We start from the raw sequence: 27,763 nt of genomic DNA, 5'->3' as shown, positions 1-27,763 counted from the left end.
AATATTCCTTTTTTACTTAAATTACTTCCCCACCCCATGATTCCTACTCTCCTTTTACATAATCTTTAGTTTCCAGTATTGCCCTTCCCCTTTTCCCTTGTCCTTCTTATCCTTATTTTGCCTTTGGTTCCAAGATTGCCCTTTCAACTACAAATCCACTTTGGTTCCCTTCCCATGTTAGGTGAGTTTCATTAAATTACAAAATTACCATTGGATGTGGGCTCGATTGAGTTCTATCATTTGGTGGGTTCATAGGCGAGCCGAGCTGGGTTTTTGAACCCAGGATCTGCATCAGCAGCACAATCTCCCCAGCTAAGATGTGCGATCCCAACTACCTTCCACCTGTAAACGCAGTGAAATTTGCTGAGATCTTCCTTCTCTAAGTCGCTTCAGAAAGCCCACATGTTATTTGCTACTACAGCAACGATCTCACCTCAGAGGTGAGAAGATGACTATCAGGTCTACAACATCTCATTAGAGTATGCTTCTACAGTCAGCTTGGTTGATCAGCATCAAAATTCAAGTAGTGGATTGTCGGAATCTAACATTATGCGCTACACTAGCTCCATGCTTCGAGGGCTTAATCCCATTCACTGTTGCAGTAATGCTCAATGTGATACCAAGCCTGAGAATCTCCTCCTCGTGCCCTGCTCCTCTACTATCTCTCTCTCCTCACCTCCTCTCTGCACTGCTCTCTCTCCTCACTCCCTCTCTGCGCTCCGAACTCTCTCCTCACTCTCTTCTCTTAGTAAAAGGCTAATGTGATACACTAGCTCTGTGCTTCAAGGGCTTAATCCCATTCACTGTTGCAGTAATGGTCAATGTGATACCAAGCCTGAGTATCTCCTCCTCATGCCTTGTTCCTCTACTATCTCTCTCTCCTCACCCCCTCTCTGCACTGCTCTCTCTCCTCACTCTCTCTCTGCGCTCCTCCCTCTCTCGGCCCCGCACTCTCTCCTCACTCACTCTCTTCTCCCAATAAAAGGCTAACCAAACAAGCTGGGGTGGGAATGAATAGTGACTTTTCCACCATTAACTATCCTTGTTGCCCCACCCCATAACATCTGGGACCTATCCCCTAACCTTTTGCATCCTCCACTTTCCAACAAACAAAGGGGCATAAGAGATATAGTCGTTCTAACTTTTTTGCAGCTCTAACTAAGGAAAGGATACGAGATAAGAAAAGTAAAGGTTTCACACACACAAACAAGAGAAGTGGAAGGAGGAAGTCATGCAGTTGCAATTCATTAGGAATGATTTGCATCCTAGAAAGATGAGATAAAGAAAAGAGGAGCAGACCTTGCATCAATATATTTCAATATAGTGAAAGGCATCCATTTGAATTCAAAGTTAATTCCTCGCATTGGCAGCAAGGGATTTAGACCAGGGAGGGAGGTCCCACACCTTGGCAAAGATTTGGGACTAAACAAACGCAAGCATAGAAACTTGACAGAGGACTAACCCCATTAAGGATGTGATGCAGTTGCAGTAGGCATTAATCCCATATGGAGGCCAATATCCAAGTTTGGGAGGCCCATAAGGTGCTTGTGGCAACCTAATTGGCTGAAATTGACCTTTGGGTAGTCATATTATAGGTTGGGGCTTTTATTTTCTTGAGTTTCGTTTTAATGGGCCTAATTTATAAGCCCATATAGAGTTTTGTTTCGAGTTTATTTACTTTATTGAGTGTGTAAGTGTGATTAGGAATCCTTTTATGAGTCAAATTAGGAATTATTGAAAGTCTTTATATATGTAATACACCCCAATCAATTAAAAATGATTTGAGCAAAGAATGAGTTTTTTTTAAAGAGTTTTGGTGTTGTTGACCATAGTCAGTAGGTTCGGGTACGGCAATAATACGGGAACAGATACGTACGACAATTAATCGGCACATACGGCAATAGTACGTTTTCAAAAATCCAGCGCAATAAAACGTGTACGCATAGTTGTCATGGCGTCGCCATGGCCCGCCATGGCGTCCTGGCGCTGGAGAAGGTTGCATGGCGACCTACGCCATGGCATCCCTCTTTGATTTCTTCTTGCTGTCTCTCTTTCCCTCTTCGATTTCTTCTTCGATTTCTGAATTTTCTTCTTAAAACTTGAGAAACAATAGAGAAAAAATAAAACATGGCTTGAGTATACATCATTAAAACATTAAAAATAGAGAAAATAAAAAATAAAACATGGTCGACATGCTCGCCATGGCGGGCGACATGTCTATATATCGACGTGACACCCCTCCACCGACTTGGATCGCCGTGACGCCGTGACAACTATGCGTGTACGGCAATGATATGGTACTTGTTTAATACGTTTTTAATACGGTTGCTCTGTAAAAGTACAGGAGCAAAAAATACGGGTTTATCATAGTAAAAATCAAGGAGCAAACTGATTTTTTTGCAACTAATTCTATAATCTCTCATGCCTTCATGAACACTTAAAACCAATATGGTTTTCCAATTTGAAATCATTTCTTATTTTTTTGGATCTCTACATCTAATCTTAATTAAGTTTAACCATGTGTATCCAAACAAATGTTGATAGGTAATCCATCAACCACAATCTGACATAGCAAATAATAGTAATAAGTAGACAACCATTTAACAAATCAAAATATCATCATTGAAATTATCTCATCAAACAAGAAAATACCCAAAACATTATCTATAACAAGAAAATATATATATCATCCGTTACATAACCCATGAACGAGAACAGCTATCCATAGAGTTGAATGAAGGGAAGATGAAAAAGGGGGACAAATTCAATCACCCCCCCCCCAAAAAAACCATCTCCCAAAAGAAACAGAATTCAGTGATTCTTCCAAGTATTTTCGCTTTGATGAATCCAAATTCCAGATTAACATAAACCCTAAGTAGAGAATCGAGAAAATAATGACACAAGCAACGAAGCGAAAAAAATACCAATTGAAGAAAAGAAAAAAAAAGACGAATGGGATTACCCTGCACCATGAATCGAAAACAATTAACCAATAAAAAAAAACCCTAGTTCGTGAAGAATTGCAAATCTATATAAATCTTATAACACAAACACAGACAGAGAGAGAGAGAGAGAGAGAGAGAGAGAAAAAGATGATAGATACCTGGATTTGACGGATATGAACTAGAACAAGAGTCTTCAAGGTTGATCAGAGAACCAGAGTGCTCAACGGCTTAGGGGTTTTTTAGGTTTTAGGTTTGCTAGAACGATGGTCTCCGGGTTTCAGGTTTTGGGGTTTTCTCACCGGCTTTTGGGCTTTTAGGTTTTAGGTTTTAGTTTTTTAGTTTGTTTAATTATAACTCATAAATATGTAATAATTCACGATTAATACGGCAATTCATACAGCAATCAATACGGTGTTTCTTTAAAATCGCGTATAAAATTATACTACCTGATAGAATACGGTAAGAGTCGGATTATTGATTCATATGGTCGGATACGGCAATTAATACACGAACTTTCTAACTATGTTGTTGATCAGTGTATACGGATTGGTATCCCAAACCTGATTTCTTTTGTTCTCTTCTTCTCTCTTCTTCCTCCTTGATAGATCAATCTCATCACTATTCCCTCCTTTTCCATTGATCCGATTTCTTCTCTTAACAACGCAATTGCTTCCTTTATCTCAGATCTGATTACAGATTTTGATTATTGGCCTGCTTGCATTTGAGATCCATAATCTGGATTTTCAAATTGCATTATTTGGTATTAGAGCCAAACATGGCCATGGATACCTACGTTTTCAAGACCAGAGTTTGTTTGCCCAACCGGAAAAAAAAAAAAGGCTACTTCATTCATAGATGAAGGGCAAGGCGATAAATTTCGCTTAGCAGTCTGTGGCTGAGATTAGTAGATCGACCTTGGATACAAGAGGGTTTAAGATTAGTAGATCAAAGATGGAGTATATGATGTGAAACTTTAGTCACACTATGATGGATGATGACATGGTGAAAATTGAGGAGCGAGAGATACCGCCAAGTGACTATTTCGGATATCTGAGTCTATCATACACAAAGAAGGTGACATAGATGATGATGTTTCACAAAGAATTAAAGTAGGATTGATGAAGTGGAAAGGTGCGACCGGAGTTCTGCGTGACCGACACATTCCTTTAAAGCTTAAAGGAAAGTTCTACAAGGATGTTATCCGACCAGCTATGATGTATGGGGCGGAATGTTGGGCCGTTAAGAAGTGCCATATAGAGAAGCTATGTGTTGCAGAGATGAGGATGTTAAGATGGATGTGCGACAAAACTAGGAAGGATAAAGTGAGGAACGAACGTATTAGAGCTGATGTGGGAGTTGCCCCGATAAGCGACAAGCTCCGAGAATGTTGCCTAAGGTGGTTTGGTCATGTGCAACGGAGGCATGGGGATGCCCCCAAAAAGGAGAATTGATCCGATGTCGATTGAAGGAGATAAAGGAGCTAGAGGCAGGCCTAAAATGACCATAGGTGAGGTTGTGAACAAGGTACTAAAACTCGAAACTCGGTACCAACTACCAACTTGACCCTTGGAAAAAGTCGAGTCGAGATCTCACCGAGTTGGTGCATTTTTTTTTCCTGACTCGAAGCCTCAACTCGGTGGGTTTTAGACCTAGTTTGGGTCTGAAACTAGGTATTCAGCCTATTTAGGCCATTTAAACACAATGGCACTAACAAATTTTAAACAAAGTCCAAATATGAGTTTTACTTCAGACCATAGGTTGGTAGGCGACGACGTACTCAAATCCTTCAAATTTTTTATGAATCTTGAAGATGTGTAGTTGAATCCTTCAAATGTGCAGCTGAATCACCTCTCACGAAGGTCAAGTCTTGAAATCCACAAGTAAAATGAAGAAGGAGCTTCAAATGAGGAAGAAGAGAGTAGTGTTGGGAGCTTTGGACAGAACTCGACCGAGAAATGTCGAGTGAGGTAAGTAAAACAAGAGGTAGATGGGTCGAGTTCTGGGTCGACCCAAGATCCGAGATCTCGCCGAGATAGTGTACTTTTTAATATCGTATTGGAACTCGACTCGGTTTCTCAAAAAAACCGATATCTCACCGAGATCTCGCGAGTTCTCAAACAATGGTTGTGAAGAATGGCATGCATAGTATGGGTCCTATGCCAAGTATGATCTCAGATAGAGCCTATTGGAGGGCAAGGATCCACATTATCGACACCATGTAGCTGAGATTTTCCTGAATTCCTGGGCTATCCTCTTTCCTCTTTCATCTTTCATTTTTCCATTACTTACCTTTCTTATCCCATTTCTTTTTAGTTTTTAAGTTTCTCTTACTTCCCTTTCTCTTTGTGAGGACCTCAGTTTTCTCTAATTTGTTTTTGAAAGGATCCATGTAGCTGACCCCATTTAGTAAGGCTGTGGTGTTGTTGTTGTTGGACTATGGTCGAGTGTTATCAAAGACAAACGAAATCAATATTGAGCCTGAGGATGATATCTTTATAGAATTCTCAATTTCCAAATATTGAGTGCATTATTAAAGTTGTCGATAGTGGTTGAAAGCACGAAGGGACACCATTGACAGTGACAAAAATTTCTGCATCCTACAGCCGTACCACATGTGCCAAACATTTGTTCTTTACGAACTGGTAGACAAGGTATGCTCAGAGGCAAAGGAGGCGACAGCAATAATCCAGCCACAAGAAGAGCCGAAAGAATCAACAAAAGAGGAAGACTACTCTGATGTCTCGATAAAGGGGGCACGATAATTAATAAGGGTGAAACAACAAGACTCTACGAAATGACAGATGTCCTACATATTGAGTTTGTTACTCCCCAAATATTTCAAAACAAGCACGTGTCATTCATGCTTCATCTTCTGAACCTGATTCGTAATAAAGGTGCGGAGCATGAGACATTCTCCCGAGCTCTTATATTTCTATCCTTCTACAAAACTTGAGGACAAGTTTTTCTCAAAACCAGGGGAATTAATGCAACTGCATTAGCCATTGATCCTATATGGAGACCTATATCCAAGCTTGGGAGGACCAAAAGGTGCTCGTGGCAGTCCAATGGCCTAAAATTGACCTTCAGGTAGTTATATTATAGGTTGGGCCTTTTATTTTCTTGGAATTCATTGTAATGGGCCTAATTATAAGCCCATAGAAGTGGGGATAAAGTTAGTACCGGGGATTAATAGTTAAGTTCAGTGTTTGAATTAGATTAGAATACTTAATAGCTAGATGGAGTTCTGTTTTGAGTTTATTCACTTCATTGAGTGCGTAAATGTGATCAAGAATCCATTAATGAGTCAAATTAGGAATTTTAGGTCTTTATACATGTAATAAACCCCTATCAATGAGAGATGATTTGAGTAAAGTTTTTTTAAGAGTTTTGGTACTTGACTAGTGTATACAGGATTGGAATCCCAACCCTGATTTCTTCTGTTCTCTTCTTTGCTCTTCTTCCTCCCAAGCAGATTGATCTCAACTTATTTTTCCTCCCCTTCCATTGATCTAATTTCTTCCCTTAACAACGCACTTGCTTCTTTGATCTCAGATCTTATCACAGATCAATTATTGGACCTGCTTGCAACTGAGATCCATACTCTCGATTCTCAGCTTGCATTAGGATGTTGGGAAATTACAAATGTACCCAATCACGGGTTTGGAGGGAACCACAAATTTTTTGAACTTCTGGAATGGATTATGCATTTTTTTTTTCTCGTGTTGCTCTCCACAAAATTTATTATAGTCTAGTTTTAGGAGTAAATCCTGTTTGGTGCCAGCTCATTCATTCATGAAGAGGTCTTCACAGTTTACACCAACATTTACCCCTCCAAGGCACGGACACCCAGAAACAGTCGGAACCAATTAAAAATAGTGCCACATATGTTTTCAATGGAAATCAAACAGAGACAAGATCTCTGAAGCTTTTTTTATGCATGTTTGAATGAGAGTATTGTATAGGATCATATTCAGTCAATTCGTTTTGAAAGTAAATAAATATAGACAACCAGGACAAAGAAACAGGGTTCAGGATGTTATTCATTGTCGGGAATTCCGATTGAAAGCTTTATCATAAGGATTTTAAGATCCTTTGCAGTACCAAATTTCTGAAGCCTTTAATGCAACTTTAATGAAACAGACACCAAATTTCTGAAGCACAATCTATTTAAAGCCCCAAACAAAAATCTAAATTCATCTAATGCAGCTAGTGTGGTCGAAACTAAAAGAGAAGATTTGGGCTCAAACATTAAACTCCATTGGTCAGTTTTCTACAAGGAAACCACATGATCGCGCTTTATATCCCAGCTCAAGCACCCGAAGGGTAAGGGGATTATTGATCAATGGGTGCAAGTTAATCGCAGAGGGAGAGGTAATAAACCAAAAAGAAAATCAGTTAAATCTTTAAACAGCTATTACAAAAAAGTTTCAGATATTTACCTCTTCTCGTACTCCAGTGATACATTACAAGTCAAAATGTAACAATTCTCCACTCTTCGTTTCATATCAGGATGCCTAGAACCATGATCAAGGACAAGACCCTCAACCTAGAAGAAAAAACCCAAAAAAAAATTGCAACTTGAATAACTACATAGGGTTTTTTTTTACAGCAAATAACTAGATGGGTTATACATTGGGAACATATAAAACAAAAAGAAAAATCAACCATGAAAATAACACCAGGAGAACAAACTCAAAGGTAGTAAAAACCACATTATTTCTGACAGGCCTAGTATTTGTCTCTTTTCACAGGAAGGGAGAAGAGGAAGAACATACAGAACGTGCAAGACTTCCCAGATATGAAAGCATAAAACGAGCCACCACTTCAGGTGTATTTCAAAACTTTCTACAAAAGAATTTGCTTATTTAACATCAATTGGAATAATGTGTTCAAGGATGATCCCAACTGATAAGGTGCTACCCATAATATTAGGTCTGAGCACAAGAAGGATACAACTTGCGTGTGATATAAGTAGACTTCTTTAGACTTTGACAACTAATAAGTTACGTTACACAGACACAGTAAAGGATACTTGGGCATGGCAAAGGTCCAATTTCCTGCATTCTCATTGGCTTAGATAAAATGCCAGATATGGGTATGGCTCATGATTTGAGGTGTCTGGGTAACGTTGCTAACATAGCTTATCAGTTGTAAGAGTCTAAAGAACTAAAGAAGTCTACTTATCAATCACACACTCACACACTAAAACACAAGACTTAAAGAATAACTTATCCCTCTCCCCACCCAAAAAAAAGATGTCCAGCTAAAGTGGACTATGATCTAGCAAACATGGGCTCTATCACTACTAGTCCCACGTTTTTTAGTATTTATTTCTTTAATTTTTCTATTGCAATAGATTAGCATAAGGGATTTACATAGGCGTGCAATTCATTCATAAAAAGTTGATTTTGATTATCTTTCTTCATTTTCTTTTTCCAAATCCTACTGTTCATACTACATCATTGTTCTCCCAAATTTTTTTGCTTTTTATTTGTTGCAAATCAGAATTAAACTAATCACATCAGGGGTGAAGGAAGAAAGATGAAAGAAGAAGAAAGAGAGGGAGAAGAAGTTGCCGCAAGAGAGGAGAGCAGCCTGCGATAGGTAAATTAGAATACCTTCACGCAGGCAGCCTCTCAATATATAATTAATTTAGACAAAATAGAAAGTATGGTAGTTAGGGATATATGAAATTACCCCTAACCCCTTACTTATTACAACCTTACAAACTAAGGACAGAACTGATGTAAAATAACAGAAAACCCCAAAAACCCAAAATATAAGACTAAAATACCTCTAGTTTTCAACATTATTCTTTTGCAATCCTAGCAATCCCAAATTTATCTAGGAATAGGATTCACTTTCCCGGGTCCATAACCTCAGGATTTCTTTCTTTTTTTTCCCCTTCTTCAGTTCTAACCTTAGTATTTCATATATTATTAAGGGTAAATTACACAAAACCTCCTGAAAATCGAACGATACTCAACTCACCCCCTCTTTTTTGAAAATACTCACCCGTCCCCTCTACACTAACAGTGTTAACTTAAAATCAAATCAAAAGGTGAAATGACATATTTAACCTGAACCCATCCCTTTGTATACCAACCCAACCCAATGAACCCTAACTATGGTTTCAAACCCAACTCTCATCTCTCTCTCTCTCTCTCTCTTTTGTAACTCTCGGAGACAGCAACCAGCGCGGCGGTGACCCAACCCTCCTCTCTCGCTGCCGAGAAGGTTAGGTTAATGGAGGGAGCGATCGTGAATCTCTCCTATTTCAGGAAAGTTTCCATAGTTATCTTCTCAAGCAGAGCGTCAGTTATCTCCGGTTTTCCTCTGTTTCGGTTTGGCATTTGTAAATGAAGATTGAAACTCAGATAAGTTCAGCTTCAGCGAGATTTCACATTTCCAAAAAGATAGGGAAAGAGGTGGACCGAGTAATCGTACTTCAGAGTGGTCCAGACAAATTCAAAGTCATTAATGGTAATGTGAAGCTTAACGCATAGCGGCATAGTTACCTAAAATAGGAGAGATTCGCGACCATTGCATGACTGATGCCTCAGAAAGTTAGATCTGTCCACCATTAATCAGTGATTTTTGTTGTTTTCAGGAAAAATATTGAGATAGAATGACAGATGCAGCTGTAATTTTAAGGTAAAAGGGCCCATCATTTCTCACCTGTAACTCTGTAAGGTTGTAATCCACTGCATGAATCTCGATGAAAAAGATCTTCAAGAAATGTTCCCGCCAATCGATCAATTTTCCATAAATCACTCACACAAATGGGCCATGGTTTCAAAGAAAATTGTCAACAACTTAAGGAAATTCAAATTCGTGATCGGAAAAAACACTCTAATAAGATTCCCCATTACCAATTAAGGAAATTCAAATTCGCTCAGCTTGAGAAGATAACTATGGAAACTTTCCTAAATCAGAGAGGTATGCAGAGATTGAGTTGCAGGTTATGTGAGGAAGAAGATCGATTTTGGGGTTTTTAGATCCAAGGGTAAAAAAGTAACTCTACACTGGTCAAGGGTAGTTTAGGGATTTAAAAATATTTAACTTGCTGACATCATAACTTAACCGCATAAAACTAACGATGGGGACTAAGTTGTAATATAGTACTCTAACACAAGGGAACAGGTGAGTATTTTAAAAAAAGAGGGGGTGAGTTGAGTGTCGTTCGATTTTCAGGGGGTGTCGTGTAATGTACCCTATTATTAAACCAAGAGCCTTGACTACAACAATCAGAAAGGTGAGAGCAGATCAAACTCACGAAGGACCAGAGGTTTATACATAGCCCATTCAGTGTCCCATTAATTATACATCACGTGAACTACTGGAGGAGAAGCACTGTAGTTCCAATTTATAAGAATAATGGTGATATTTAGAAATGCAATAACTATAGAGGCATAAAACTAATGAGGCATACCATTAAACTTTGGGAAAATATCATTGAAGCCTACTTAAGAAGAGAAACTGATATATCGGAGAACCAATTTGGTTTTATGCCAAGGAGATCCACGACAGAAGCTATTTATCTTTTAAGGAGGCTTATGGAAATATTTAGAGCTTACAAAAGAAATCTCCAAATGATCCTTATCGACCTAGAAAAGGCCTATGATAGAGTCCCTAGAGAGCTCATTGGCATGTCCTAGGGAAGAAAAGGAGCTCAAGTAACTATGTGGATATAATCAAGGACATATATGAGGGCATGGTGACGAGTGTTAGAACTGCAGAGGGCAAAAGTAGTGAATTCCCTATTACAATTGCGTTACACCAAGGATCAGCTCTAAGCCCTTATTTATTTGCACTCATCATGGATGATTTAACCAGGCACATCCAAGATGAGGTCCCTTAGTGTATGCTTTTCACTGATGAAATTATTTTGATAGATGAGACAGTGGAAGGGATTAATGCAAAGCTGGGGTTACAGAGATCTAGCTTGGAATCACGAGGATTTAAGTTAAGCAAAACAAAGACAGAGTACATGATGCGTAACTTAAATCAAACCAGAGAGGTGATGAAGTGGTGAAACTTGAGGAGCGAGAGCTACCACAAAGTGATTGCTTTAGATACCTGCGGTCAGCCATTAACAACGAGGGTGATATAGAGGACGATGTTTCCCACAGAATTAAAGTAGGATGGATGAAGTGGAGAGGTGCATCGGGAGTAATATATGACAAACGCATGCCTATTAAACTTAAGGGGAAATTCTACAGGACAGTAATGTTAGTAGATCTGAATTAGAGAATAATTGCTTGAGTGATCGATATGATCAACCAAGCCTTGTATTTATAATGAAAAGGATGACAAACTAATGACCAAAATACCCCTAGTACAGTCGACTTAATTAGGAGGAACAGATAAAGTAAAATACAACTCTAAAATGACCAGAATACCCCCACAGTATTCTAGTATACATAATTCAACACTCCCCCACAAGCAAGGTACTAAAACTCGGTTCTCGGTACCAACTCGGCTCTTGGAAAAACCGAGACGAGTCGAGATCTCGCCGTGTGAAACCCGGTCAAATTTCCGAATAAATTTGAACTTTTGGAATCTGTGTGATTGCAGGTTCTGGTTCAATATTTGGCCATGCTAGCCTCTAAGTTGTGGGCCGTCTCGATTAAGAAATCCAGACCTATCTCATGACTCGTCTGTAAAGGCATTCCAATCAGCCAACTACCGTGGCCTTAAATGAGTCTGAGGTGTCTAGCGGAAGACAACACATAAGCTTGGCATGCTGGATTGATGGCCTGCGAAGCCTCTCTCTGTCTTGGGCCGAATCCCAGGTAAGAATCCCATTTTATATGTATGTATGTTGTATTTTTAATTAATTAGTGTATTAGGGGCAGAATAGTAATTTTTACCTTGTGGGACCCCGCACCAGAGCTACCTGTGTCGGGTCTGCTGGTTGGACAGGCTGCAAGACCCCCCCTTAATTAAACTCAATGTAAGTATAATTTAAAATATATTTATATAACGTTTTGTACGACCAAATAGGGTTAGAAGGGTTTTTTTTTTGTAAAATTGCCCCTGTGGGACCCAGTTCCCCAGTGGGGAATGCTATTCCAGACAATTACCCGTGTTCGGATGACCTTTAATGTCGCCCGACATCAAGTTATGGATAGAATAGACCAATAAATACGAATTCAGGTTTATAAACTATTTTAGAAATTAGTTTAAATCTAATTTCTATCCAAAAGACAGATTTACCCCTTAGTGCTTAAGTAGTTAGATAAATATCAAAAGCCTTTCCAATTGATCACTATTCACAAGTCTAAGGAAGCTGAAAAATTCGTTCCAGCTTGGAGAAAGAAGAAAGAAAAGGAAAAAGGGAAGAGGAGAAGAGGGATTAGAGGCTATTCTTGGAGGCTTATCTCTTGCACCTAATTTTGGGCTTAAAGCTTCCATTAGAAGGCTGCAATTACAGTTTCAGGTAAGCCTTGGTGAATCCCTTGCTGTAATTACCTTCTTTTCCTCTAAATTTCTTCTAAAACTGTTCTAAATCTACCCTAAGTTCATCCTAGTATAGCGTAGGTGCTGTCCAAGTAAATACCTGCCATTAAAGCTCTAATTTGAGCTTGACTTTTATAGATTTTACTATTTATAATGCTGTCCTGCTGCCATCTAGGTTTAGTTATGCCTGAATCTCCATGGCAGTACCACTAATAAGCCTAATTTCTACTCCCAGTAACTAGTCCATGAACCCTAGCTAAGAAATTTAGGTTTAATTGAAGAAATTCCTAAATTAACTAACTAATTATGAAATTGGAACCCAAAATAGATTGACCCACCTTGAATTAATGTTAAAACTCCTAATTTGGGCCATACATGTAAAGATCTGGCCAATTGAAGGAAAAACCCCAAATTCGGACACACTCCCGGATGGAGTTGCAGGCCCAGGGGCGGTTGACCGGCTCCCTAGAAGTCTGCATCCGGCTCCCCCATTTTTGTGCCCTTATGACCTAGACCCCTTGGGACTTGACCTTGGACCATCCCAGAACCTATTGCATGGTGTTTGGTATGTTGTTTAGGGCTGTTTCTACTGTTTTCTAGTCGGTTTGTTGGATTGTTGGTGGATAACTGGCCTAGAATTCCTTCTATAACTAATCTATAATATTCTTATCTCATATTTAGGACTGTCTTGGTCTGTTCTTACCTGCCTATTAGAGTTTATTCACCTAGGCTAGCTACAACTACAGGTAAGGGGATCTTAACCTTAATTTCTGTGTGTTTATCATCTTAATTTCTATGTTGTGCTGATTGTCATGCCATGCATCATTATAACTGTATCTGAGACATATAGTTTCCTAGCTTGTTTTTAATGCATTAGAATGCACTGTGAACTAGGTTGCATATGAGCATGCTGCATTGCATTGCACTGATATATTATTTATGTGAAATTATTGATGATGGAAATCAGTACTCTATAACTCAATCCATGATTGTAACATCATAATTAGATTGCACTGGGTTAGGTTGTTATTTATAACCCAGTACTACGCCCCTTACCAACAGGGGGAAAGGTGTTGGACAACCCATGGTACAGCCGAAGGGACATGCCGGGGTGCCATCTTCTGTCCCATATTAGCGTGTCCGCTCCGCTGTGGGAATAAACAGACAGGGTTGGTCATTGAGGGTTTGTCAGGTCCGCTGCCTGGTGTCATGCCGATCTGGCAGGTCCTCACCGTAGTAGAATGGTTTCGCTCGGGTGACCGACGTCTGGAGCTGCCTTGTGTCATGCTTTTCGGTTGGTCATTGAGGGTTTGTCGAGTTAGCTGCCTTGTGGCATGCTTTCCTGGTGGGTTCTCTTCGAGGCTAGAATCTACTACTCGTAGTACTTAAACCTCATGAGACTTAGAACTGTGCTAGTATCCACTATAACTCAATCCATGATTGTAACATCATAATTAGATTGCATTGGGTTATGTTGTTATTTATAACCCAATACTACGCCCCTTACCAACAGGGGGAAAGGTATTGGACAACCCGTGGTACAGCCGAAGGGACATGCCGGGGTGCCATCTTCTGTCCCATATTAGCGTGTCCGCTCCGCTGTGGGAATAAACAGACAGGGTTGGTCATTGAGGGTTTGTCGGGTCCGCTGCCTGGTGTCATGCCGATCTGGCGGGTCCTCACCGTAGTAGAATGGTTTCGCTCGGGTGACCGACGTCTGGAGCTGCCTTGTGTCATGCTTTCCTGGCGGGTTCTCTTCGAGGCTAGCATCTACTACTCGTAGTACTTAAACCTCATGAGACTTAGAACTGTGCTAGGAGCATACTAGTTAGGACATGCATCATGATTTACTATGTTTGTGTGCTTCCCCTCCCTCTTACTGGGCTCAGTTGAGAGCTCACCCCTGTGGATATCCTTATTTTTCATGTGATTTAGTTACTTCTAATGTTGGATTTGCGGCGCTGGAGTTTGAAATGCACGATACTTCGTGCACACGTGATGATTGGGCAACCTCCTGATCTTGGCCTGATAATCCAGGCTACCTCCCCACTCTTTTATGCTTTATAAATGCTTTATATATTTATAGAATAGTTTCTTATATACTTTTACTCTGTGCTACCTTTGATAACTGCATAGTTGTATCACAAGCCTTATCATTTATATAAATGAAATATCATTTAAACTTCTCTTACTAATGATGTTATCTCTATTAATTAAATTGTTTCCGCTGCCTATGATTACTGTATCTGTGACCAATGATTGTGAATAGGGTACTGCACTTGAGATCCTTGGGGATTGGTTGGATGTCAGAGACATCCCGCCACACTTGGCCCTTAATAATCGGGTCGGGGTGTGAAACACCGAGTTGGTGCATTTTTTTTTTCCAACTCGAAGCCTCAACTTTGGGTCAACCCGAGATCTGGACTCGAGATCCGAGATCTCGCCGAGATATGTCGAGCTTTGTCGAGTTAGGTAAGGTATTTAAGTGGTAGGTGGGTTAAAAAAAGAGGGCCAAAATCGAGATCTTGCCGAGATATTGCACTTTTGAGACTCGCAGGCAGTCTCGTCTCGGCTTTTCCAAAAACCGAGACACTGGGCGAGATCTCGCGAGTTCTCGAACTATGCCCTCAAGTTGGTGCAAATATGTCAATCATGCCCAACTTGACTAAATTAGGATGGAACAATTTTCCAGACAATCCTTTGGAGAAAATATCAGCAATCTGATCAGTAGACTTTACAAAGGGAACACAAATCAACCATTGTTCCAATTTCTCTTTAATGAAATGCTTGTCCACTTCAACATGCTTAGTGCGATCATGTTGTACCGGGTTGTGTGCAACGCTGATTGCAGCCTTGTTGTCACAGTATAACATCATAGAAAGATGAACAGGAACACTAAGGTCTTGTAGCAATCTTTTCAGCCAAAATAACTCACAAATGCCTTGTGCCATAGCACGAAACTCTACATCAGCACTAGAACGAGCCACCACATTCTGCTTCTTACTACGCCAAGTGACAAGATTGCCACCTACAAAAGAACAATAACATGAGATAGACTTCTAATCTGTAGAACCAACCCAATCGGCATCGGTATATGCTTCTATCCGTAGATGACCATGAGGAGACAGAAGAATGCCTTTTCCAGGGACTGACTTCAAGTAGTGGAGAATCCGAAGAACAGCCTCCATATGAGAAGAATAGGGGTCATACATAAACCGACTCACAGTACTCACAGTAACAGCAATGTCAGGACGTGTGTGTGAGAGATAAATCAGCTTTCCCACTAGTCTTTAGTACCGGCCATTATCAACAGGTTCACCCTCCTTTTATTTGAGACGGACAGTAGCCTCCATAAGAGTATCTGAAGGGTGACATCCTAACAAACCAGTTTCAGCCAACAAATCTAGGATATACTTCCTTGTTAGAGTTATTAGAATTTATGTTCCAGGGGTACTTTAGGAACTGGACCTTATCTAGTTCCCTTATTATGTAATTTCTTCTTTTTACTTTTTACCTCCCTAGGGAGGTTGGATATAATATGTTAAGAGTTGTTATTTGAGTAATATAGGTGTGGAGAGAATAATCTCCAACACATCATTGACAACCGAAATAGTTTCTCTTCCTTCTCCTTGTCTCCTTCTTCTTCTCTTCTCTTCCTCTTCCCCCTCCAACTTCTTCTCCTCCTCTTACCCACTTTCCTAACCTAAAATCTAACTTGTATCAGAGCACTCAAGTTTGAGAGTTGTATCCCTCTTTTTCTGCTCCTTTTTTTCCTCTCTTTGGAATCCCCTAAACCCTAGGATTCCAAAGAGGAGACCTCTATGTGAAATAGCTGTGAAGGAGTATGGAGTAGGTTCTTTACAACCTATTTAGTTGTTTGAAGTCCATATTTGAGCTCTATCGAAGACTCTTGAAGTTATGAAACTGCTTTGAAGATTTGGAGCTCCATCTAAGGTTATCGCCAGCTTCTAGTTGCAGGCCCTATATTTCTCTTTCTAGGCATGTGTTTTGATCTTGGAATGGCTCTCTAGGATCGTACAAGGTTTCTTATTAGGCCCCATGTGTTCCTCCTTGATGAATGAGGACCTTGTTTGAGCATAGCTCATTTTCATGGTGCCACTTTTCTGCCCAGGTAAAACCGAGACTGCTACTACTGTCTTCTTCTTGGATTTGGAGTGCCATGGGCTTCCACCTTGGTTGAGGAGTGATTATGAGCACGTTTATTTGAAGTCTTGGAGCTTGTTTAAGCTGGTATTGCCTCTTGGAAAGTGTTTGGGTGCAGCTTAGTCCAGCTTATACCTGTTTTTTCTTCCTTGCTAGAATTTCTTTCTTGTGTTGGGTTCATATTTGGGTTGAGTGTGTACTCCCCACTTGCTGTTGGAAATCTGGTTTATGGTTAAGTCTTGTTTCCCATACAAGATGGTTGATTCGGGTACATCTAGACTTGGTTCAATTTATTCACAACCCAATCTAGCTGCCCCTCAGTTGGTTTATGAGAACACACAAACACAGATTTCATTTGTGAAGCTTGATGGCACCAACCACTTGGACTGGTCACACTCTGTGAAACTTTCCCTTAGAAGCAAAGGAAAACTTGGGTACATTACTGGTACTAGTAAAGCTCCAGAGCCTAGTTCACCTACCTGTGACAAATGGGAAACTGAAAACTCTAGAGTCATGACATGGTTAAGTGTTGTTTCCCATACAAGTTGGGTTCATATTTGGGTTGAGTGTGTACTCCCCACTTGCTGTTGGAAATCTGGTTTATGGTTAAGTGTTGTTTCCCATACAAGATGGTTGATTCGGGTACATCTGGACTTGGTTCAATTTATTCACAACCCAATCTAGCTGCCCCTCAGTTGGTTTATGAGAACACACAAACACAGATTTCATTTGTGAAGCTTGATGGCACCAACCACTTGGACTGGTCACACTCTGTGAAGCTTTCCCTTAGAAGCAAAGGAAAACTTGGGTACATTACTGGTACTATTAAAGCTCCAGAGCCTAGTTCACCTACCTGTGACAAATGGGAAACTGAAAACTCTACAGTCATGACATGGTTAATTTTCTTAATGACACCCGAGATTGGGAGAAGGTTTATAAGAAAAGAAACTGCCAAGGCAATCTGGGACAATGTCTCCCAGACTTTTGATAGAGTGGGTGACTCTGCCAAGGTCTATCAGCTTCACCAAAAAATTAACTCAATGAGGCAGGGTAACAGGACCATTTCTACGTACTACAATGCTTTTCTTGGTCTTTTGGAGGAGTATGACCACTACAGGGATCTCCACTTGACCAACCCAGAGGATGAAGCAAAGGTGTATCGGACTCTTGAAAAGGAGCGTGTCTTCACTTTATTTGGTGGTCTAAACCCTGACTATGAGTCAATAAGGCTCCAGATTTTGGGTCAGTCTCCCCTTCCATCTCTTAGTGAGGTCTATAGTTACTTACAAAGTGAGGCGACACGGCGTGTTGCTATGGAACCAACACTAGCATCATCTCTTAAGAGGTCAGCTCTCAATTCTAGTTCTTTCCGAGACACCCATGAAGGTGGTAGAGGCCAAGGGTCTTACCGTGAGGAAGACAGAGCAATGGAGATAGTTGGTGCCAGTGGAGTTAGGAGAGACAGGTTTAAATGTGATCATTGTGGGAGAACTGGACACACCAAGGATAGTTGTTGGTCTCTTCATGGTTGTCCTCCTGGCACACGAGGTCGTGGTGGACGTAGAAGGAGAGCTAGAGCACACTCTGTGATGACTGAGGTAGATGCCACACAGGATGACTCCACTTTGGCAGATGCAATGTTTCGCAGGGTCATGTTACAACTGAGCATATCTCCTGCACCCACAGTGGCCAGCTCTTCTTCATCCTCAGCTTTGCAGGTCTCCACCTCCGCTTCTACTACAGTCCAGTCTTGGGTCATTGACTCTGGTGCCACTGACCACATGACTGGTACGTCCCATTATTATGATTCCTATACCATTTGCTCTAGTAAAGATAAGGTTAGGGTAGCTGACGGGTCCCTTTCCTCCATATCTGGTAAGGATAGTATCCCTGTTACATCATCTATTTCCCTTACTTCCGTTCTTCATGTTCCTAACCTTACACTTAATCTTTTATTTGTGAGTCACTTGACTAGATCTCTGAACTGTTGTGTCACATTCTTTCCTTCTCACCGTCTTTTTTAGGATTTGGTGACGAATAGGATTATTGGTAGTGGATGTAAGGAGCAAGGCCTTTACCTTTTTTACCCTTTTTTGCCCATAGCCCAGTCCTATGTGTGTAAACGTAATGATAGTAGTTCTGTGGAGTCTGTTATGTTATGGCATCGTCTTATTGGTCATCCATCCTTTGTTGTAATGAGGAAACAATTACCTCACATATTTTCTTCTATTGCTTCTTCTCATGTTTTTCAATGTGAACTATGTATGTTTGCCAAACATTGTCGTTCTTCTTAACCATATCATGGTAATAGAACTGCTGCTCCTTTCCATATTGTGCATACTAATGTTTGGGGACCTTCTCCTATTACCTCTTTATTTGGCTATCATTACTTTGTGTCATTTGTTGATGATTTTTCTCGTGCTACTTGGTCTGTTCTTATGAAACATAAAAGTGATGTTTGTGATGCATTTCATAATTTTTATTAGATGATTCATACTCAGTTTGATACCCGAATCAAAATTGTTCGGTCTGATAAAGGAGCAGAATACATGTTTGGTGGCCTCCAAGCCTTTTTCACTAATAATGGCATTATCCATCAGCTCACGTGCGTTGACACACCCCAACAAAATGGGGTTGCTGAGAGGAAAAGTCGTCATTTATTAGAGGTCACCCGTAGTCTTGTTTGGCATGCTTGTTCCCAAGACCTTCTGGTCTGCAGCTCTTCTCATTGCTTCCTTTCTCATTAATCGCATGCCTACCAAACTTCTTGATTTCAAATCTCCCTTAGACATCTTATCGCCACAGGTTTCTGCTTTCTCTCTTCCTCCTAAAGTCTTAGGTTGTGTTTGTTATGCGCATGTTAACAAATCACATCATACTAAACTTGATCCCAAAGCTCTCAAGTGTCTCTTTCTTGGGTACTCTTCTACTACCAAAGGTTACAAGTGCTATCACCCATCTTCTCGCAGGTGCTTCACCTCCAAAGATGTGACTTTCCTTGAGTTTGTCCATTTCTTTGCACCATCTTAGCATCCTCTTCAGGGGGGAAATTGTGGAAGTGAACAAACTGCTGATTTCCTTCATTATCCTCTACCTACCTCTCCTTTTTGCTTGACATTGGAAAGCACAGGGCAGTGGATGTGGATGTGAATACAGATTTGGTTGTTGACAGTGGTCCTGGTAAGGAGAAGGATTACCACATTAAATACAGGAGAAGTGAAGGCTTGCATAATGAAGGAAAGAAAACCTACCAAGAGCCCTCTTTGGATCCAGATCCACATCCTGAGATTCATTCTCCTCAATCAAGTGATATTCCTTCTCCTCCATCTAATTTAGACCTTCCTATTGCTGTTAGAAAGGGGAAAAGAGCTTGTACTAATCTTATAGCCCAGTTTGTTTCCTATGATGCTCTTTCTCCTACAGGTCTTGCCTTTATTGCTGCTCTTTCTACAGCTTCTATTCCTAGGAATGTTATTGATGCTATGTCTAACCCAAAGTGGGGACAAGCTATGTCTGAGGAGATGATAGCCGAAAAGAATGGTACTTGGCAATTGGTGGATCTTCCCAAAGGACGTGTCCCAGTTAGATGCAGATGGGTCTATACAATCAAGTATAAATCTGACGGCACTGTTGAGAGATAGAAAGCATGGTTGGAAGCCAAGGGGTAGAGTCAAGTCTATGGGATTGAATATCAGGAGACATTTGCTCATGTGGCTAAGCACAACTCTATAAGAGTTCTTTTATCATTGACTGCCAATAAAGACTGCCAATTATATCAATTAGATATGAAGAATGCCTTTCTTCATGGTGACTTGGAAGAGGAAGTAGACATGCAAACCCCACCAGGCTTCAAAATACCTTCAGTTGAAGGGAAGGTGTGTCTCCCCAAGAAGACACTATATGGACTCAAACAGTCACCAAAGGCATGGTTTGAGCGCTTCCGACAGGCTATTCTGAAGAATGGATATTCCCAGAATCAAGCTGACCACACTCTCTTTACCAAACGGTGCAATGGTACCATCACAGCCCTCATTGTCTATGTTGATGATATTGTAGTCACTGGAGATGATATGGCTAAGATAGATAAACTGAAAGTCTACTTGGCTAAACAGTTTGAAATCAAAGATCTGGGTCCCTTGAAGTATTTCTTAGGCATTAAAGTATCAAGGACCAAGAGAGGAATCAACATATGTCAACGAAGTTTGTGCTTGATTTGTTGACAGAGACAGGGGTGTTAGGCTGCAAACCAGCAAGTTCTCCTATTGAGAAAGATACCTTTAGAAGATTTGGCAACCTCAATCCCAAGAAAATACCGTAGCTTCCCTAGATCTTTAATCTCAAACTCCTACCCAAGAAACTTCTTCAACCGGCTTATCTCATCACCATCATTACCAGTAACCATAATGTCATCAACATAGACTATAAGAACAGTGAGTTTTCCACCAACCTTCTTTATAAAGAGAGTGTGATCAGCATTACTCTGCTTATAGCCCACAGAAATCATGGCCTTGTGAAACTGGCCAAACCATGCTCGAGGTGATTACTTCAGCCCATAAAGTGCTCGTTTCAATTTGCACACTTTGCCTTAATTACTATCACAAGAAAACCCTGGTGGAATATCCATATACACCTCCTCACCAAGTTCTCCATTTAGGAAGGCATTCTTCACATCTAGCTGTTGTAGATCCCATTCAAAATTGACTGCACAAGATAGCAAAACCCAAACAATATTCAACTTTGCAACAAGAGCAAAGGTCTCTTGGTAGTCAATCCTATATGTCTGAGTGAAGCCCATTGCAATCAAAAGTACCTTATATCGATCCACAAACCCATTAACCTTCTGTTTGACCACAAACATCCATTTACATCCCACTGGTTTTTTCCCTGGAGGAAGGACCACAAGATCCCAAGTATTATTTTTTTTTAATGCTCTCATTTCTTCCAACATTGTTGCCATCCACTTTCCATCTGCATAAGCTTCTTGCCAATTTTTAGGAATGGAAACAGAAGAAATAGAGAACAAAAATGCACGAAAAGATGGAGAAAGAGAACTATAAGAAACAAAGCAAGAAATGGGATGTTGGGTGCAAGTCCTAGTACCTTTGCGATGAGCAATAGGTAGGTCGGAAGAAGAGGTCTTACCAAGAGGAGAAGGATCTGGATCCTAAGTCAACAACTGGATAGGTATTGGTGCTACAGTGGATTGAAGCTGCCCTCTTTTGGAACATTCCTTTTTATAGGTAATGATGTTGGAGTTGTCAATTCTCTTCTGAAATTCACTGATGGTTCTCTGAACTGGAATCAACTCCCCCTGACTAGAAACATTACCACCATTATTTTCTACAAGCTCCCCCTGTAAAGGAATCCCTTCAGATGAAGGGGCAGCAGCCAAAGGAGGCTGGACAGCAGCTATAGGAGATGGGGCAGCAGCAATAGGAGATGGGGCAGCATCCAAAGGAGATGAGAGAGGAAGAACTTTAAGGGAAAGAAACACAAACACATCTTCACTAGAACTAACACTCTCGCCCTAAAGATGTGAGGATAAATAATAGGAAAGACTTTCATGAAAGACGACATCCATACTGACTAGAGTACGACAGGAAGGGGGATGGTAACACTTATAACCTTTTTGGGTTGGAGAGTAACCCAAAAAAATACATCGCAACCCGCAAGGTTCAAGTTTGCCAGGAGATCTCGTATCTCTGGCATAACACACACAACCAAACACCTTGGGAGCAACCACAAAGGAGGAACTCCCATGTAAAATCTCAGCCAAACTGGGGGAGTCAAGAACACGGGAATCCAACCAATTGATGAGATAGGTTGCAATGAGAACATCATCCCCCCAATATTGGGTAGGAATATGGCGTGAAAACATTAACGCCCTGGCCACTTCCAATAAGTGGCGGTTCTTCCTTTTAGCCACACCATTTTGGGTTGGGGTATCAACACAACTAGCCTGGTGAACACTCCCATGATCAGCAAAATATTTTTTAAATTGAGCTTCCCTATACTTAATGCCATTGTCACTTCTCAATACTTCGAGAGTAGCCTGGAAGTGAGTTTGGACCATATAATGAAAATGCTCAAAACATGAAAAAACTGGACTTTTGGTGTGCATAAGATAAACCCATGTGTGTCTAGAATGACAATCGATAAAGGAAACAAACCATAGGTGACCAGAAAGTGAAATCTTACGACTAGGGCCCCAAACATCAGAATGCTCCAAATGAAAAAGTGACGAACTCATTTTATTTGAAACTGAATAAGTTGAACGTGTCTGTTTGGCCAGAACACAAGCCTGAAGCCTCACAAAAAAATTCAGTCTTACCACATTTTTTGACCAAAGTAGGCAATAAAGTTGCTAAAATTCCTAATGGAGGGTGACCTAATCTAGAGTGCCATTAGTAAATTTCAGAAGAGACTAAGGAGTTCTGGTGGGTAGAAGGTAATGGTGGTGGAGTGAGACGACCATCATCAAGCAGATACAAGCCACCCTGCATTTTACCCAATCCAATTGTCCTCCCAGAGACCAGATCCTGAAAAACACAATGGGAAGGAAAAAAAGTTACTTAGCAATTAAGATCACGAGCAATACTACTAATGGAAAGAAAGTTAGTAGTAAAATTAGGAATATGCAAAATAGAAGACAAAGGAAGAGGAGAAGTACAGTTGATGATTCATGTTCTTGAGCCTCAATAATGTGGAGAGATTCTATGGCAGATTAGATGATCGGACCAAAAGCTTGAAGTCTTCAAATATCGCAGGCAGTGTACAAGCTCCTATTGATCTGAAATATTTTTTTTATCACATGAATGAGGTGATAGAGGGCAGCAACTGGATCTGTTGATCACCTCATCAGTGCTGCCCTAGTGGGAGGATAAAGAACAAAGGGAAAGAGAGAGGAAGAAGAGCTCGAGAATGAAAGGAAGAGAGGGGAAATTGAGAATGGAAGGAGAGGGGACATGCCCTAATTCGAAACCTGCTCTGATACCATGTTAGCAAATCTGAATTAGAGAATAATTGCTTGAGTGATCAACATGATCAACCAAGCCTTGTATTTATAATAAAAAGGATTACAAACTAATGACCAAAATACCCCTAGTACAGCCGACTTAACTAGGAGGTACAGATAAAGTAAAATACAACTCTAAAATTACCAGAATATCCCCACGGTATTCTGGTATATATAATTCAACAAGTAATAAGATCAGCCATGACTTATGGAGCGGAATGTTGGGCAGTTAAGAAGAGTAATATAGGTAAGGTGAGTGTAGCGGAGATGAGGATGTTAAGGAGGATGTGTGGCAAGACCAAGAGAGATAGAGTAAGGAATATTTTATTAGAACCGGATTGGGAGTTGCATCAATCCAAAACAACCTTCGTGAGAGCCGCTTGAGGTGGTATGGTCATGTCCAACGGAGACCTTTGGATGCACCGGTAAAGAAGAGTGACCAGATCAGTTTGACGGAGCTAAAAGAGGTAGGGGCAGGCCTACAATGACTATTGGAGAAATTGTAAGAAAAGATATGCATGTGGTAGGGCTCGATCCTAGTATGACCGCAAATAGAGTTGTTTGGAGGACAAGGACCCGTGTAGCCAACCCCTTGTAGGGGAATGTTCCTAGGATGTTGCTTTGACTACTGCTTTGATTTTTTCGTTTACTTATTTTCTATTCTTTCTTCCTTTTACTTCTTTTTACTTCTCTTATTTCTTTTACTATCATAGCCTCTATCGGATCCATGTAGCCGACCCCATTTAGTTGGGATAAGGTTATGGTTGTTGTTGTTGTTGAACTACTGCCTACATTTGAAGTTTTGAACCAAGTCCAACAGCATGCAATGTGAAGAATACAAATCCTTATTCATGAGATGATATAGTTTTCTTTACCAGAGTCTACATTTTTATCAACCTTGCTTATTCTTTCCCAGTTGACCACTACAACTACTAGCATCAATAGCTTCATAGCATGCCAACAAAGGCATCAATTCAGTGACTCAGCCAAGTCAATTTGACTCCCAAGCACCAGTCGATATGTTGACTCCAGGTGCGTAAGACTCGGCCAAGACAATTCAATGACTTAGGAGACTCCCATAACTTGGGCTGAGTGCTACCGAGTCAAACACTGAGTTGACTGGCTCCTTTCATAAAAAAATATGCTTTTAGGGAAATTTGACCCAGGTCTACTGAAAGTTTAAGCAACATGTCTACCACTACACCCTTTGCTGGGTTTTCATTATTATTTAACAAAGTTTAGTAATTTGCCTATAAAATAACTAAAACTTTCTAGTATGAAAACTCAAATTTGTCTTAAAATAATATAATAACTCAAACGCACTATCTTCCACCCTCTTCCAAGCTTGAAAATAACAATAATGCAGCCACATCACATCCAGAATATAATATAAAATTATCCTATTTACAAGACTTTTGATCGACTCCGTGACTCCCAAGTTGACTCCACTCCTAAGGGTCCCAAGTCGAGTCAAATATAGGAGTCAACAAGCTACAGATAGCTTCATTTGCTAGTGGATAACCATTGAGACTCCATCCAACATTCCATCCAGAAATGAGCACAATTGCATATTAGAGATTAAGAGTCAACATCTTTCTAGGTAAATCTCAACTAGACATTGCATATGCAGGTCTCTCTGCTGCGTTGGTTTGGCTACAATTTTGAAGAGGTTCACTAATCAGTAGGAGTGTCAATCCAATCGATTCAATCATAAATCATAATCAGTCCAATGCCACAAGAGTTGGGACTTAGGACCAGAACCTACTAATAATTGGCCTGGTCGGTTCTAGTTCTTAAACAGTCCCGGTGAAACAGTCCTAATCGATCCCAAGACCAAAAGACCAATTGAGCCAAAAAGCGAGTAATTTTGAGCCCATATGATGCAGATTCATCATCGAAATGGGCTTACTTTATTAGGAATAAGTCTAGGGTTGGGTTATATACATGTTGGGCCTTTGATCCCATGGGTTTTTTATGTAATATGCCCTTTTTATGGGCCTAAAATATGGGTAATTTGGTTGCATACGGGATTAGATAGTTTAGTCATAAACTTAGTTTTAGGGTAAATTACACGTCACCCCCTGGTTTTCAAACGAAACTCATATCACCCCCTGATTTTTGAAAAAATTCAAATCACCCCCTGGTTTAGATCCCAATATGACAAATTAGTCCCTAATGTTAGTTTTATGCCGTTAAGTGATGATGTCACCCAATTAAATAAATTTAAATCCCTACACTACCCTTTAGCAGTGTATTGTAAATTTAATTCTAATGTTTTATTACAAGGGTAAAATAGTCCTTTCACACAAATAACTAACAGCAGAATAACACCATTACTGTAGAGGGGGTGATTTGAGTTTTTTCAAAAACTAGGGGGTGATCTGAGTTCGTTTGAAAACCAGGGGGTGAAGTGTAATTTACCCTTAGTTTTATGTTCATGTTTTAAATTGAACCGGTCCAAAGCTGGTTTGAACCAGTGGTTCAATTTAAGTGATTTTATTAGTTTTTTTTTTTAATTGTTTAGTTGGGATGGATTAGGACTCTATTTTGAGTCTATTTCAGTTTCCTAGTCAGTTTAAGTTACCTAGTAGGTTAAGGAATGGATTAGGCATTTCCTTTTTAGTGTAGAAGTCTAATTTTGAGTCTTTCATATAAGGTTGTAAGTAGGGCTATAAACGGATCGGATTCGGCTCGGATAGTGCTATATCCACAGCCGCATCCGCATCCGATTAGCTATCGAACGGATTAGGATAGTGCTAAACGGCTACGGACACGGATATGGATCGGATATTTTATCCGTTTACATGTAAATATAGCTTTTCGGATAGCTATAGCCTATCCGTATCCGCATCCGTTTAGCTTTCGGACAGATTCGGATAGTGCTAAACGAATACGGACACGGATACCGAAACGGATTTTGACTATTCATTTACACCCCTAGTTGTAAGGGGGCAAAGTATTGAATACGAATTTGATTAATAAAAATTAGCTTTATGCTTGTTGTCATTACTACTGCTACCTTGCTCTATTGAGTGTTGTCTTATGAGTAATATCAAGGTGAAGGAACTGGTGGATCTCCAGTTGACTCCTTGCATCTGTTCAGATCGAGAGGTCAAGGTGAAGGGATTGGTGGATCTCCAATCGACTCCTTGCATCTGTTCAGATCGGGAGGCACTCTTTTCATCTTCAAGCTACTGCCATTGAAGATCTGCCCAACAAATAAGTATTTTACAGATTTCTGCAATCAACCTTCTTCTCCTTATCCTCTAAACCCACCCCCATCGATCCCCATTGTTAATACTCAATCCTTAATAACTTCCTCATCCACCATTAATACCATAGATCCATTAGAACCCTAAAACCTGCAACTATTCTTCTTCCCTTCTAGAAGGTCACATGCAAGGTGATTTTCGTGAGAATTCTGCCCAGCCAAATCTAACCATTAGAACCTGCTAAAATTTTGATCAAATCTTCCTCAAACCCAGAGAGACTCGATCCAAATTTCAGTACCATCCACCCACCTGATTGTCAAAATTACACTTTTACCCCTCTCTCCTACTTCTACTAGGAAACCTCCATAACTCCAGATCTAACCATCTGATTTAGCTATAACTTTCAGCATATATTCCCCTCCACTCTACCCACACTCGACCTAAATATTCAGCCCATTCAACCACCTGATTTCCTGTTATTATAACCCTAGATTCCCTCATCTTCCCCCTTTCAAAACCCTAATCCTAGTTGCTGCCCAAATCCATCTAACCTACCTCTACCCATCCAAAACTCATAAAACCTAGTTCATTAGACTCCCCTACACTTGCCCAACTTTACCATATAAGATACACTCTCATTGACCAAACCCTAACCCTAAAAGTTGACCTAAAACCTCAATTCTGCCCCATCGAACCAGCAGCTTACAGATCCTGGTTGATTGGCTCCTAGTAGGTCTCCTACCTATCTAGGACTACATTACCATATATATGGCACATACTCAAAACCTATGGTAAAATTAAACAATAACCTATAAAATTGAAGCCCCATGGACAGAATGGCCCATTATACATGGTATGCATGGTGGTTATTCGGTTGTCCCAAGTCCTAACTGGTTCTTTCAGTTTGGTTAATGTTTTAATGTACATATCATTTTAATAAAACTGAAACTGGACTAATTAGTAAT

The 27,763-nt window shown here is 40.3% G+C and overlaps 1 protein-coding gene across 1 annotated transcript in view; it reads right to left on the bottom strand.

Annotated features, from left to right (window-relative positions):
• Positions 1–27,763, bottom strand: part of LOC122669613 (T-complex protein 1 subunit zeta 1-like) — a 48,438-nt gene that overhangs the window by 17,010 nt on the left and 3,665 nt on the right. Inside the window, exon 7 of the mRNA XM_043866410.1 lies at positions 7,385–7,491. Within this exon, the coding sequence (XP_043722345.1) occupies positions 7,385–7,491 (107 nt within the window). The remainder of the gene's footprint in view (positions 1–7,384; positions 7,492–27,763) is intronic.

This window comes from Telopea speciosissima, chromosome 7, assembly GCF_018873765.1.
Source record: "Telopea speciosissima isolate NSW1024214 ecotype Mountain lineage chromosome 7, Tspe_v1, whole genome shotgun sequence".
Taxonomy (NCBI): domain Eukaryota; kingdom Viridiplantae; phylum Streptophyta; class Magnoliopsida; order Proteales; family Proteaceae; genus Telopea; species Telopea speciosissima.
The sequence above is the reverse complement of the archived record's forward strand: the minus strand, read 5'-3'. Positions and strand labels throughout refer to the sequence as shown.